Source organism: Peromyscus leucopus, chromosome 10, assembly GCF_004664715.2.
Source record: "Peromyscus leucopus breed LL Stock chromosome 10, UCI_PerLeu_2.1, whole genome shotgun sequence".
Lineage (NCBI taxonomy): Eukaryota > Metazoa > Chordata > Mammalia > Rodentia > Cricetidae > Peromyscus > Peromyscus leucopus.
Genome location: NC_051071.1, coordinates 83,098,164 through 83,114,026, shown reverse-complemented (window position 1 = coordinate 83,114,026; position 15,863 = coordinate 83,098,164). Strand labels below are relative to the sequence as shown.

Genomic DNA, 15,863 nt, shown 5'->3' with positions numbered 1-15,863 from the left:
GTATATTCCTAAGGATTTTGATCATTAAATACAGGTGGAAGATGTGTTCCTGTTTTTAATCTAAAAAAAAAAAAAAAAAAAAACCAAAACCAAAAACTGAGTTTAGGGAGTGGACTCCAGTTTGGGGTTTATAATTAAGCTCCAACTTAGGGGTCTCAGGACCACTTTGGCCTTCTTGTGTTCATCAACCCTCTTGTGACTAGCTGAGATGGTGATGTAGGAACAGTAATAGCAGTTAGTACACTTTCATGCTGGCCCACACTGAACATTTTCAAAGGGAATGAGTAGATACAATGGAAAGCTTTCTATGCAAGGTCTGTTAAAGCAAATAGACTAAATGAAATCTTGATGATTAGTTAAATCCCTAGGAAGCAGGGAAAATATTTCAATCATACTGAAAATATGTAATTAAGCAGAGGTTTCCACACCCACTCCCTATTTCTTTCTCCAGAGGAAGTTGAGTTGCTAGAAAGGCCCAGTGCCTGGGAGTGGGGGTGAAGGTGGGGGTGATACACAAAAGTCACTGGCTGACAGCATTCTCCAGGCTGCCTTTGACTTTCAGATAGAGGCTCTGAAATCAAACGCCAGCTTTTTCAGCATTTTGTGTTATTTTGAAGTCTCAGTCAAATGAGTTTTGTGGGATCCCAAATCAGCTATTCACTATGTCCAGAGAAAAACACCAGCCAAAGATGAGATAATGTATGTTTTTCTAGAATAGAAAAATGTTCACTAATTGTGTATGTGCACAGAGCCTCCACCCAAGGGCATTCCTAGACTGTGAACTCCCAGGGGGCAGACAGGTCCTGTGACTCTTTGAATGCCCGTTGTGACTTTTACACTCTGGATCACCTGTATACTGAAGATCATTTGTTCAGTTTATTAAAGAAACAACTGATACATTTACCAAGTTCAAGAGTGTTTCCTACTTAACACCAAGGTGAAAAGTATGTCAAGTAAGTTCAAATTCCCCAAAGCTGGCGAAGCCATTCTTGAGTGTGAGGACCCTCTACAGTTCCCTTCTTGTGCATTTGAAAAGAGGAATTATCAAAGCAGTTATTTTTTTTTTGAAGTATAACATTCTTGTTGTATATGTTAATGATAGCACATCATACTGGAAATTTTTTTTTTTTTTTTTTTGGTTTTTCAAGACAGGGTTTCGCTGTGTAGCTTTGCGCCTTTCCTGGAACTCACTTGGTAGCCCAGGCTGGCCTCGAACTCACAGAGATCCGCCTGCCTCTGCCTCCCAAGTGCTGGGATTAAAGGCATGCGCCACCACTGCCCGGCCATACTGGAAATTATTTTAAAGTCAATTTATTTTTAAAGATTGTGTTCGTTGTTGATAGCTTTGCTGCTACTTTCTTCTCTCATCTCACAACTTCAACCTCATATTCACGTTGACTGAAATGTTTGCTGAGCTCACACCATATGACAAACTGTGGCCAGCCCCCCCCCCCCACATCGTCAGGGCAAAGTGAGAGAAGCCCTGCCTTCTGAAAGCTAACTAGTCAAACCCTAGGTCTCTTCTCTCTCAACTGAACAAACCCATTATGCTGAAAACCCTCTCACGTGTGAGAGAAAGGGATCCGATTTTGAGACATCACTACTTTTGAAGGTTCGACGGAGGGCAAAAATGATTATTTTTTAAAGGGAGGGATTTCTTTTTCATTTCTCTGAAATAGCATTGTGTGGTATGGCCGTGGTGTGTTGGCTGAGTCCTCCTGCAACCTACCTCATTTTAGGGTGCATCTTCTCTTGTCAATAGCAGCCATCCCATCGGCCCCATTGTCTCCACTACAGTCGTCATGGCACCTTAGCTAGACTGAGAATGCCATCACTTAAAGTGCTTGGACACAGTTATCTCACTGTATTACTAGCTTCAGCCATTTCCTTTTATTTTACTAAGTAAGGTCCTGTCAAATGTTCCTTTACATACTAGTTGCAGTCAGTAATCTAAAATTTCAGGATTCTCTTTGTGTTCACCCCTTTTATTTTAAACAGCTAGGATGTGGTATAGTGTTGTTTATTTTTCATTCACAGCAACTTCTAGCATAATTCCATGAGTTAATGTGAAGATGTAACTGAGTGTAGCCTCTGAACTCAGGGATTAGTTGAGTCAAATAATTATGTTTTCCTTTTCTTTTTGTTTGTTTGTCTTTGTTTTTTATTTTGTTTTGGTTTTTTGTTTTTGTTTGTTTGTTTGTTTGTTTGTTTGTTTGTTTTTTGACACAGGGTTTCTCTGCTTAGCCCTGGCTGCCCTACAACCTGCTTTGTAGACCAGGATGACCTCAAACTCAGAGATTCACCTACCTCTGCCTCCTGAGTGCTGAGATTAAAGGTGTGCACCACCACTACCCAGCAAGCTAAATTATTTTCATGTAGAAGAGTGTGTGTGTGTGTGTGTGTGTGTGTGTGTGTGTGTGTGTGAGAGAGAGAGAGAGAGAGAGAGAGAGAGAGAGAGAGAGAGAGAGAGAGAGAGAGAGAGCTAGAAGTTTTATTTGTTGTTGGCTAAGCCTAAGAGTTAGATTTAAATTCCAATTTTGGCCAAACCTAAGTCTGTCTCACAGAACAAAGAGTGAAACTCACACGAAAATCAATGTAAAGACACAAAACAAGTTTAGAAATGTGGAGTATTCTTAATATTTTTCAGAAACTTTCCTCCTCTGGTTTCACAGAAAATAGAAATGCATCTCCAGTGTTGGGAGTAAGCATGTGCTTGTGCATCACTGGGTATTGCAGGATGATGTAGATACAGAGAACTCATCTTATAGTATAATCCATGCTATTCCAACACCATTTTCAACAGGTGATTAGTTCTGCCCTGTCCTTGGTGACTGAGCAAAGCAGGGTTGCAACGTTTCTTAATAGATTCCTTGAAGCTGGTTAGTCTATGTTGTGGGGCATGGAGATCACCAAGATGCTTGTGAGCACTATTTAGCCAACACTGGGGACATTCTGAAGCAAATTGTGGGAGTGGAGCTCTGGTCTGTGCTTTCACCTGGCAAGTGGGCACTTCTGAGCCCGGAGGACCACTCCTCTAGAGTGGTCTCAGAGTGTTCAGAATCCCAACATTGATGAACACTCACTGAAATGTTGGCTAGTACTCTATTTCTTGCTTCATTCAGTGTGTTATGTTTTTCCATGGTGGAAACTTCAAAAGAAGCTTATGAAAATTTAACATCCTTCTTTTTCAGGGTGTTTGTGACCTGATGGGTTGATTAAAAGAGAGAGCTGGCCAGTCAGCTTTGGAGGGCAGGTGACTGTCTTCTCAGAACTCAGCTCTAAGGGATTTGACACTCTCATCGGGTTTCTAAGGACATCTAGATACACATGGCATTCTCACACATAGACAGCACACAGACAGCATACTCTCTCTCTCTCTCTCTCTCTCTCTCTCTCTCTCTCTCTCTCTCTCTCAAAGTCTGTTTAATGACAGAATTCTTAACAGTAAGAATTCAAATTTTCTGCTACTATTACTACAACAAAATGATGGAGATACTAATTATCAGGATTTACAAAATCAACAAATGGGAGAAATCATCATAATTTGGATATAAAAATTCTTCCCCATTATGATTAGATCATAGACAATGAATGTCAAGTTGCCCAACAATTGTCGCATGCTTCCTGATAAGTATAACTTCAAAATATCTGTTAAATACAGCAGATACTGGAGATAAAACACCTGATAGAAGTCTTGAGTAAATGTTCCTTTCATCAAGCTATGAATGCTGACCCAAATATTAATGAAGTGATGTGTATTTCCACTACTGTATTTTTCCACAAATAACATAACTTTTCTTTTCAAGCTATTATGCCTGCTGTAAAACAATAAATACCAATCATGGAGAAGAAAACAATGAAAGACATCTCCTACAGACGTGGAGAAAAAAAAAAAGCCAAGACAAAGGGACTCCACATTTATACTCAGAGAAGTTCATAACCTGGAACCAAGAAGACAGGACAGTCCCAAGTGGACTAAGTCCCAAAAGTGACAGTGTAATCATATGTCCCAAGCCGGTACAGCTGGGAAGTGAGAGCCCCGCTCACTTGCAGTGAGAGACAGTCATTGAATTTTGCGGATCTTTTATGGTGAATTAGGATGCTTTTGAAGCAAGATTTTTCCAACTAGACGTCCTAGTGCCACAATTCTCAGAAGGTTCTATTGAGGAAAAAGGAGAAAATTTGTTCTTTTGAGAAGACACTATCACTAAAGGGCCTATTCCATGTTGATCATTTTTTCCCAACCCATTTGACCTCGGCACCCAATTCTATATAATACCTTCCAGAGACCTCTTTCTCTGAAATTTTCCTTTATAAAATAAGATCAAGCCACTAGAAAGAATGGGTTTTGAAATTAGATCTGTATGCTGAAAATTCATCCAGCAAATATACTATGAAGCCCATTTCTGCTCCCATTAAAGGACCTGTTTTCTTCAATATGTCTTCCTAATATAAAAGTTTATAATGCAAAAATACTTTAAAAAGTAAATTTAGCCTTCACATTTCTATCTAATTAAAATATTTGAACCAATCAAACAAGCACTTATGAACTTCCATGGCTCAGGTAATGTATGTAACTCTCTCAATTCCTTATTATGTATGCATTTTTAGTCCATAAAATTGAGTAAATCATCTGCTTGAATGAATTATCTGCTTAGAAGTTTTTCACATTGACCTTCACAGTCTCTTGGGGTCTTTGAGTGCGTGTAACTACACTACAAAGCTACATTTGAATTTTTAAAAAAATGTAATTCATTCTCTTTTTTCCTTTCCATCCAGCATGAATAATCAAGAATCCATGGTATTATGGATTTTTAAATGTCAGGAATTGTAAAGCTGTCTTGCCTATTACAGTAAAACTTCATTAGGGGCTATCATGTATTCAAAGTAGTGTATAATTCAAAGCAGCTGCACATCCCAGCGCCTCTCCTCCAGATGTACCATTGTCCCTTAAATAAAAACATCATACAAGCCAAGGACTCTGTAGTTTCAAGCCTTGTTTCTAGGTGCCTGGAATCTTGATTACTATATCTTAATAATGTCATTATATTATCTTGCCATGAAACACAGCAAAAATGGCTCTTCCCCACTGATCCATGTATCCTTCAGGGTACTGGCTTCTAGTCAAGTAATGACTATTCAGGCCTGGATCATACATCAACCATCCTACAGCCTTATAGGTTAGCATTGTAATTGAGAAGTATTTCAAAATTACAGGTCTTTATATTGAAAGGTTTTGATTCAGATTAGGCAAGAATCTCCTCCTGGTCCTTCTCCACTGAGGCCAAGCATTTACTTGTGAGTCTGCATTACTTCAATATTTCCTGCTTTTTATTCATGAAGGCAAGTATAATTTTCTTAAAGGCAATAACACCCACTGGAATGTGATACTTTTATAGTTGTATGTCCTAAGTAGTGATAGTTTTTTAATAAGAAAACTAAGCTCCCACTGCTTTTCCTAGAGAAGCTTTGACTAGGACAAGTAAGATCCAGTGACTATGGAAATAAAGAGCATACATTCTGTACTTTGAAGGATCAGGACAGGAGAAAACCTTGTGTAAAATATCGTGTTAGCGCACAGTAGCCAAGAACAAGAACAAACTTAAATCAAGATTAAACTAAAAGCTAATCTCACCCCCTTCTGTCTTCCCTTTGGATGACTGGACTTCTTTGTCATCTACAACTTTGTGAATCAGTTTTTACAAAGGAAAAGATGAAACCCATCTTTACATAAAGTCTTACACATCAAAAGGAAAGCTTACAAGACACCAAACTCATGGTTTTGGCACACCAACTTCGTGGAGCTGAGAGAGGAGAAAGAGGGTAGCAAAAAGTATGTTTAGGATCCATGCCACCCACCATCAAGTAATGGTTTAAGTAGGAAGCAATCAGAAAGAGACCACGGCAGCTCAGTTTCAGTTATTCTAGGTTTAGAACAATAAATAGTTTTAATCAGGTGTGTTCCAAGGAGCAAACGGCTCTCTAAGGCTATAACTCAGCCGGAGTAAGCACTTGCAGAGCCTGGTAGACCAGTAGGCTCCATCCACAGAGCACAGACACCTGACCTTTCATAAAATCTGTAACACCTTGGGTAGAGAAGAGAAGCACATATGTGGAACTTAGGCATGTTGGGCTGGAAAAACAAATCTCATTTACTAATACAGACAGTGTCTTTTGCCTGCATCAACACAGATCACTAAGTGAGTGTTCAGAAACTGGTGCTGATGAAGGGGGAACAACACTTTAGCACTGTCCTTCCTGGAGTCCTGCCGCATCACAGCCAGAAAGGTCTTCTAACAAAATCTTTTCACCCTACGAGCAACTAAACATCCTAGAAGGAGTCCAACATGAACTACCTCTTCAGGAGTCTCCAATGAGAGGTAACATGACACCTAAGCTTCCACAAAAACAACAACAACAACAACAACAGAAAACAAAAAAAAATCAGTGTCTGCATTTGATGTATAAGTAATTGAGACAGTTTGTAGGATGCTAAAGGGATTACTTTTCTTATCAGGGCACACAGCCTTGTATATATGTTCCAAGCTGCAATCCATCATTTCAAGGGAGTGTCGGGCCTCTGTAAGACAGTTTATCATTTGATGGTATAAGATTACGGTGAGGCTGATAATGGACACAGGAATAATAATGGGTGGAATGAGTGAAAGCTGGAGATGTGATTAAGTTCTTACCCATGAGTTATTCTGTCTAAAATCAGTAGCTAAACAAGGTGTGTGAGTGAGACAAAAATCAAGTTTTACCTTCAAACACTGTGACACATACCAAAAATAAAACTTGTTGATACAAAAATAATTTGTCACTTGGATGTCTCAACTCTTCTCTGGGAACAGAGTCAAATAAAAATATCAAAGCCACAGAGATTTGGGCGTCTTCCTCATTGCCACCTGCTTTGCCCACCCACCACCCTCCTTCCAGACCTTGTTAGCCCCACACTGCTGGTTTTCTGAGCTCTGCCCTCAGCAATGCATTAATGTAAACAGAGGGGTCACTGCTGTGGTCAGCTGTCAGGGTAGTCTCTTTAAGTGACTAGGATGCTATGCACCAGGCGAGATAGGTTTCTGTGTCCTCAGTAGAGCACAGCTCTTTACAAGGTCCTACCCATGGGTCTATGAAGAGAGTGAAGTCTGACTTAGCTCAACGTCTAGCTAAAGACTTCTCTACATTAAAAACATAACTCAGGTTTACTGTAGATGTCATCATGTCCCTGTTGCAGAGTGAATTCACAGTGATAAGTAAGGGCTTTCCTTGATGGAACCCCCCCCCCCTTTCTGCCAAGAGTCCTAACCAGTGAAGCTGGGAGAAAATTCATCCAGTAAATTGGACGGAATTGAGAGAGCTCTGGAGACACAGCCTCTATCCTTGAATGTTCTGGCCAGTTCTTCAACACAAGCCCCAAAGGCAAACTTCGCTGTCACCTATTCCTGAATCCTGAAGGTAGTATACACAACCCTTACTGCATCCTCAAAACAGATAAAAACAGCGAACGTCCAGGAAATTTGCCCTCAAACTGTTGGAGTCAACTGTTCACGCCAGCCCAAGGGCTGGCGTGCTTGCGGGGTGGGGGTGGCGTTAAGCCATGAATTTCAGTTTCAATGATCTGTGCTGAAAAAAAATGGGAAGATGAGATTTTCACCGCTGGTACTAAAAGGTGTTTACTCTCCACTGGCAGCCTCTTCCCATCCCCAGCTCTTCCCAGCTTGGACCACGCAAGACTTATTTGCCCAGATGGGTTAGAAATAACCTAAACACTCACGCACCTGGTTTTGTTTGTGTGTTTGCCCCTAGGGGACTATCAAGAAGAAAGTGTCAGAAATGGCAACACAAACCTCGGGGAGTTAAGAGGGCTGTGTCTGGGGAAGTGGCTTGTTGAGTGTGCTTTGCTCTCCCGGCCCTAGGTTGGCATAAAATGGCATTGGTTTCAGTATAAACGCCGCCAAAGCCCGTCGGAGGGAATTTCCGCTGAGCAGTTTAATCATCAGCATAAGATCTCGGTAGGGGTGCTCGGGAGAGGTCTAGTCTGCGCGGGTGTTGTCCCCTGGCCTCTCCCCACACTGCACCTCTAAGCCCCGCCACCGACCCAGCTCTTCTCCCACTTTCCTGTCCCAGTTCGGCTCAGACTAGGCTCACCCAGAACTCAGCTGGAGAACTCCGAGAGGGTAGAGGGAACCGGAAGGCAGAGTCCTAGTAAGGTCCCCAGGACAGCAGCGCCCGGGGCCGGGAGACAGCCAGGTGGCACCGCGGGAGGGGCTACCCTCTGCACTCTAGGGCGGGAAGGGCTCCCTCCCTCCGCACTCACCTGCGGCTACCGCTCGGAAGCTGCGGACAGTGTTGCCACCGCGCAGAGGCTGGGGACCCAGGGACTGCGAACCCCGCGTCCGGGTGTCCTGGACTCTGCCGCCGCCGCTGTACCTGTCGTAGAGCCACAGCATATGCTCCGACACCTTGTCGTGTGGCCGTAGGTCCGGGCTAGGGTCACCACCTGTCGTGCGGTCGCCTGTCCCAGCCCGGCTGAGCTCAGGGAGATGCAGGCTCGGTCTCTGTCCCAGCGCCAGGTCCAGGCAGAAGCAACCCAGCCACAGACACAGCCACCCTCGCGCCCTGGCCATTGCGAGCTCCCGCTGTCGCGCCGCCACGCTTCTTCGGGTCGCCTGGGGCACTCGGGAGGCTCAGGGGACCGCGGCAGAGCCCGGGTGGCACTCCAGCTGCGGAGTAGGCGCCCAGAGCCCGGCACAGCTGGAGCCTGGGACCGCGAGGGCCGGCAGGTGGGCTCTGGGTGGCAGACGCGCCCTCTCCGCTCCCCTTGCCGACCGAAGGGCTGAAGGTCTCGGCGTGCGCAGCCGGGTTGTCACGCGCGGGCTCTCCCTCCCGCGCCACCTGAGGCTCGGGAACACCCGGCCAAGTGGCCGCGCTGGGGATCTGGATCTGCGCTCCACCGGCCTGGGACGCGCGCCGGGGCGGGGTGTGCGCGGTCGGTCGCAGCCAGCTGAGTTCTCAGAGGACGTGGTGTGTGTCTGTGTGAGTGTGAGTGAGTGAGTGAGTGAGTGAGTGTGTGTGTGTGTGATAGAGACAGAGACACAGAGACACACAGAAATACAGAGACAGACTGGTTTTGTTCCTTCGTGCCCTGATCGGATCTGTCCAGTCCGCCTGCAGCCAATTTCTCTCTCTAGCCTCTAGCTCGCCCTCCTAAGGCAGCTGGGACAAGACTATCTCCAGAAGAGAAGCCGGGAGGGAAGTAACCAGCGAACTAGAACCAGAAGGCTGGGGAGAAACGGGAAGGGAGCGCAGGGAGGGGCAGGTGGCTCAGGCGAGGGGAGGCTGGAGGAAGAGTAGGAGGGACTTTAAAAGAAAATCTGAGCACAGTGGCTACACTCCTGATAGCAAAAAAGGCAGAAACGAACAGGAGCGTTTCTTCCGTTTTTGCTGTTTGTTGTGGGGGTGTTTGCTATTGAAGTTTGTTGTGTATTCTTCTGATTCCAAATAAAATCACCACTATGTGAACGCCACACTTGGCTCCTTTCCTGAGCCTCTTGGGAGGGCTGTGGACCCAGACACCTGCACCATCATCCTGAAACTTAACCCATCTCAGCTTTTCTTTTTCACATACACCCTCATCATCTTCTTCTGAGGAGATAAACGAAATGAAATTGCACTCCAAGGTAAAAAATATAAGCTAACTACCACAAGCCCACTCCCATCCTACCAGTCTCTCTCTCTCTCTCTCTCTCTCTCTCTCTCTCTCTCTCTCTCTCTCTCTCTCTCTCTCTCTCTGGGTTTCCTTGAGGAAAGCTGACATGAGAGCAGGTCACCGAATTCTAGAAGAACCAACCTGGTGTGCAGAGCAGACTTGAATGTAGCTAGTTCTGATGTCCGAGTCATTCCTGTATCCTGGGTTGTAAAAGAGAGATTAAAATGTTGGCCAGCAGTCTGGTACCGTGTCCCAGGCACTTGCTTTCTTCCCCCAACCCCAGATAGGGGTTTCACTGTGTAGCTAAGGTTGGCCTTGAATTTACAATTTTACTGCCTCAGCCTTCGAGGCATTGGGATTACAGGCATGTATCACCCATTGTGGGCTTCAGGTATTGTTTTCAAGGAATCTTCAAAACAAAACCCATTCTACAGGCTAGAAGAGTGAGAGAAAAGGAGATGCCTAGTAGGTGGCAGACTTGAATTCCAAACCCAGGGAGCCTGACTTCCAAGCTGCGGTTACCACACTCTGGAGGATGGAAGTGACTTTAAACTGGCTTGAAGAAACGGTCCCTGAGCACGCCCTGACCATAGTTCTGGCAGTGACTATAGAACTCTCAGTCACTGTCCCTGACAGAAAGCTGTCCTGTCTCTGGGGCATGGACACTTTGGAAAGGAAATAGGTTCACAGGTCACATTGAGCCTTCCAATTTTAGTTTCTCATTTATTGGGGAATAATAAATTCCTCTTGGAGTTTTGTTAGAATAATATTAGGAAGCAGCACTCAGTGACTGGCACAGGACTAGTTTTTAGTAGAGACTCAGTTCCTTTCAGCCCCAATTATCCCAAATGCAGACCATGTTCTCCCCACTCAGTCCCTTCTCAAACCACTGTTCTGTTGTTTGGATTGTGCCCTTAGCCACCCCAGGAACAACCCTGTGGATAATAACACATACTTCAAGAGCAGAGCGGTTGACAGGCTTCTAGGAGATCATGTGGGTGATCTTCGCTGGGCACAGAAAACATAATAGCTTTTGTGATTAATAATGAGAACCTAATTGCGAAACTCAATAGGCACTGGAAACTTACTCTTTGATTTTCCCTGTGAATCTGTGTGTTCCCTCCCCTTCCTGCCCTGTCTTCATTGTGTGAAATGTTCTCATGTCTTCATGCTCTGCCTTGAAGCAATGCCAAACTGAGGAGAAAATTCTCCATTCTTCCTGCTTAAGGTGGTCACTGTGACCTGTCAGTACCTTAAGGCCATAGTCCTGTTTCCTCCAGCCAGAGCTCTCAGTGTGAAAATTCCACCCCCTTTCTCTTAGTATCCCCAAGGCCCTGCCTCCCTCAGGCCTTTAACTCCAGTACTTGACTTATATATCCACTGCAGTTTGTTGCCCTGTAACTTATATAGTCCTTATAACTGGCGGAAATGGCTACATACCTTCTATGTCTTCACATCTTTCTAACTGAATGAACCTTCACTTTTCTGAGCTTGTATTTTCTCCTCTGGGCCCAATAGCACACGGCTATAATCCTAGGACACAGGAGGGAGAGAGGGAGCCAGGACGGAAGGGAGAGAGACTATGAATGATGGTGGTCTGGGGTGAGGAGGGTAGTGGGAGTGGGGGGGAAATGTTAACATAGGGCCCAGCATATACTCAATGTTTAGAACAAGTTGGTTGATATGCCATCCTTTGTTGACTCCCATGGAAGACCTTACCCTTTCTGAGGAATGGATGGTGGAGGGGGGGTGTAGAAAGGAGGTGGCAGGTGTGTGGGGGGTGATGGGACGGGAGGAGAGGAGAAACTGTGGTTGGTATGTAAAATCAATGTAAAAACTTTAATAATAATAAAAAAGTGCTGACTAAGACCTAGGAGAATTGCCTGTCAGTTTTTGTCACAAGCAGATATCAGATCACACCCATCGTTGTGTTTCATTTATTAGATTCAAAACAAGGAATGTATCCAGGCGTTAAACATATGAAGTGATCCATCCCTACCAGGGGCTGTCAGCTCTAAGACTAGAACAGAATCAGAATGTGAAAACCATCGAACCAAGTGGACACCACCATGAGAATCCAAATCTTAAATCACTTTAGGCTCATTTCCACCGTACCCCAAGAAAGGTGGAGCATAGAGGAAAGAGGGGAATCCAGGAGCAGGGTGTCTAGCAAAGACAAGCAAAGGCACCTGTGCCAATCTTGTGAGCAGCTCTTGGGGAGTTGATTTGAAAGTACACTGTTCCCTCATCAGCACCCCTGGGGTTGCCACTGAGATGCTTCAAAACAGCAAGACACTGCTTTCTGTTGTCAGGGCCACAGAATCTCAGATCTGGTCCTCTAAATTGTTCCAGAATGTTGGTATCTTTTGATGCCCACTCTCTCCAAACAATAAATAACTAGATCATAGGCTTTCTAATTCTGGCCAGCCTCCAGTTTATTGATTTATGGAGGGTTCAGAGCTTTTCACAAAGAATAACTTCAGAGCTAAATACAACACTGGTGCAAATGTCTTGTATCTGATTTCTCTATTGTGTCAGATTAATTGAGTTGCTTTGATTTTTAATAATAGGACATTCCTCTTATACTAGTGTTACTGTTACAACTAACTGCTGGGCCAGGGACACATTGTCCTCTCTTTCCTAAATGCAAAGAGTTAAAGAAAGGTTTTCTCATAGCTGCAAGTCACAGCAAAACACAGTTTGAATTTTAGTGGAGTCTGTTGAATTGAACTTTACTTTTGACTACAAAAGCCTATATCTATATGTGTATATGTGCACTGTGCATAACTTTTCTTTTGGCATTCTTGGGCACTATGTGTATCTTCCCATCAAAAATCATTATTGACTACTCACATAGTGTGGAACACTATGCGCTGAGTATGGCTTGACCATTAGTGTTTTAAAATTAGGCCAGTTGTGAAAATCCACATAGATTTTTCACAATATTGGGCCCACTAACATTTCTCTGTGGGTAGGAAGGAGGGCTTTTGAGGAGCACGGGCAGCACATGAGGCCCCACAGCCCTCCCTGTGGATATATAAGTGGTTAATGATTTTTGGACAAGGGCTCTTCTTTAGTGATGTAGCCACTGGTAAGTTTCACATGCTCTTGTAGATAGCCCCTTACCCATGCTGCTATAAGTGACCACAATTTAACTTTGTGGTTCATAGCCCTGGACTTTTTTTTTCTCTGTCATTGGTACCCTAGAGTGAATGAATACTCATTTGCTCCTACAGCCCCAGGAAAAGTTATCATAAAGTTATGTTATGTAAGGCTGTATTTGCAGCTGTGGGTTCTGGTTCCTATCTTTTTTATTTCTCCTATCTTTGTTTCATCTACCCAGTAAATATTTTCTATCTATTTTGATCGTGACAGTTAATTTAGTGTCAAGAATTTGAAGATGATAGCATGTGGTCTCTTCCTGGGAAAACTTAGTCTACTGGAGACATAAGATAGCTTATTAATTAATTAACTTTGGAAATATTGATGTAATTTTGATCAACTGAGTTCTTCTTTTTTTTTCTGCAAACCACAGAAGACACACTGCATGGAGAAGATGACATTTGAACACTTTTAAAGTGAAGTAGAAGGTTTTGCAAGAGATTTTTGGATAGCATGTTCAACACAGAAGAAGAATATCATCCACATAGAGCATATCCAATGCTGAGAGAGAGATCTCCACTAGGGTGCAAGAGGCCATATTTATGGAATTGTCTTGGTCTCTTGTCCAGTGTTTCTCACTACTTACTTCCTTGGTTAAGTCACACTGACTGTGTGCTTGTATTTAGCTGTCAGTGGTAGTTACAGATGATATGCTTTGCTTTGACTTCTCTATGGGGCCTCAGCACCCACTTTCAGTAAATGTGTGGATAACATGTTGATATCATGAATTTAGCATATGAAAAAATGAAATTCATCATTTCCACCCTCCAAGCATACTCTTGCCTGCAAACTCTTATGACTGATCCCATTACCCTTTCAGCCACCAGGTCCCATGTCATGGTCCTTATTTGATTTTTCTCAGATTGTCACAAAGGGTCCCCAGTTGGCACTTGGTTTTCTTCTCTCCAGCTGTGCTTGATTTCTACTGCTGTATAAGCTGTTATCACGAGTTTAGAGGCTTCAACAATGCACATTTATTATCTCCCAGGTCCATGAGAGGACAGGTGTGCTCAGCTGAGTCCTCTGACCAGGGTCTCACAGTCAAATTGTTGACCAGTTTGGTGTTTTCATTTGAGGGCTCCAGAAAAAAAAATCCCCTTCCAAGCTCATCCATTTTCAGTCATTTCTGCCAGTTGTGAGATTGAGGTCTCATCTAGCTGTTCACCACGGCTCGTATCAGCTCCTGGAAAGCCCTGGACATTTCTGCTATGTGCTGCCCTCTATGTTTATCTAGCAATGAAGAATTTCTTCCATGTTTACTGGAATACTTCCACTCTCTTTCTATAGAAAACAAAAACAAAACCCTCAAACAACAACAACAAAAAACAAACAAAAGAATGACAACAACAACAACAAAACCCCCAAACCATATTCTTTTAAAGAGCTTACCCGATGCTAGGCCAGCAATGATTGTCTCCATCTTTTAATGTCAACTTTGGCGTGTGATGTAAGCTAATCATCTCAGTGGAATGCTCTCAGATCCATGGCCTCTTCCCACTCAAAATGGAGGGCCCCTTTAAAGGTCACAGGTCACTAGAAGCCATTTTAGGATACTGACTATATAGTATCCAAGCAGTCAACTATTATATTTATGCTCTTCAAACAGTCCATTCTTGCTATAAGCTTTCCTCCAAAGGCAATATGGAGCTGCACATAACTGACTCCATTTAAAAAAAAAAAAATCAAATCAAGCTCTCAGGTTCTACTCGAACTTTTCCGATTTCCCTTCTGCCTTGTTTTTGATTGTTTCTCCCTCTTTTTCACACACCTCCAATATAGCAGTCGTAGAGGACGGCTCCTGCCGGTGTTTCCCACTTGCTGACTTCCTTTCCCTGATTTGTCTATGGCCACTCATCCACACTTCTCCTACAGCAAGCACCCAGGAGACTTTGCTTACACAGCTAGTTTACTTTTCCAAAGCAAGACCCATTTATTTTAAAATAATAATAATGTAAAACATACCTGCTCCCTATTGGTGAGGGATATCAGGATCTAACCTCTGACTTTACACCTGACCCATGGTGGGTTCTTCCATCCAAGGAATGTTATTCTTACTCACTCTGGCCCAAGCTTAACATGAACTTCATCCCCCTCTCAGTCATAGCATTGACACATTGGAACCTGCAAACACAATTTGCTAAAGGATCATGGGAATAAACATACTATGGTAGTTTGAAAGAAAATGACCCCCAAAGGGAGTGGCCCGGTGGGAGTGGGTGTGGTCTTACTGGAGGAAGTGAGCCACCATGGAGGCGGGCTTTGAGGTCTCATATATTTTCAAGATACCTGTGTTTCAGACCACTTCTTGTTATCTATGCAAGATGTAGAACTCTCAGCTACCTCTCCAACACCATGGCTGCCTACACACTACAGTGTCCCATCATGATGACAATGAGCTAAACCTCTAAACTGTAAGCCATCCAAATAAATGTTGTCCTTTATAAGAGTTGCTGGGGTCATGGTGTCTCTTCACAGCAATAGAAACCCCAACTAAGACATGCACCATATATCAACATACAATATACAATCTGTCTTACATGATGTTTTTCCTCTTGGTTTCCTGTCTTTTAAAAACATGACTTAGGAAAATTTATGTGTAAGTGTGTGTGTGTGTGTGTGTGTGTGTGTGTGTGTGTGTGTGTGTGTGTGTGACTATGTCTGTGTGAATGTATGCCACATGTGTGGTTGCCTGAGGAGGCCATAGAGAGCATCCATTCTCCTGGATCTGGGTCTTCTAAAGAATAGCAAATGCTCTTATCCATGGAGCCCTCTCTCCAGCTCTGGTTTTCTGTCTTTTGAGTGTTTTTCTTTGCAGTCTTTGTCTTCTCATCATTTTTGCAGTATCACTAGATGCTAGACACCACTACCTGCTGGTGATACAGTTGTGAACAAACTGAAACTTTATGTGTGTTGTTAAGTCTAGAGTCAAGACAATAAGACAGACCGAGAGGCAGATGTTTCTTTCCCATGTATTCACAAATCCTCATGGAGT

The 15,863-nt window shown here is 43.6% G+C and overlaps 1 protein-coding gene across 2 annotated transcripts in view; it reads right to left on the bottom strand.

The window, feature by feature from the left end:
* The window catches only part of Bmp3 (bone morphogenetic protein 3), a 31,014-nt gene extending 21,704 nt beyond the window's left edge, over nucleotides 1-9,310 (bottom strand). The window contains exon 1 of one of the 2 annotated variants that reach the window (XM_028873157.2): nucleotides 8,318-9,310. In XM_028873157.2, coding sequence (XP_028728990.1) covers nucleotides 8,318-8,627 — 310 coding nt within the window. In that variant the 5' untranslated portion in view covers nucleotides 8,628-9,310. The remainder of the gene's footprint in view (nucleotides 1-8,317) is intronic. The other variant, XM_028873156.2, reaches the window with a different exon arrangement.
* Between the last annotated feature and the right edge of the window lie 6,553 nt (nucleotides 9,311-15,863).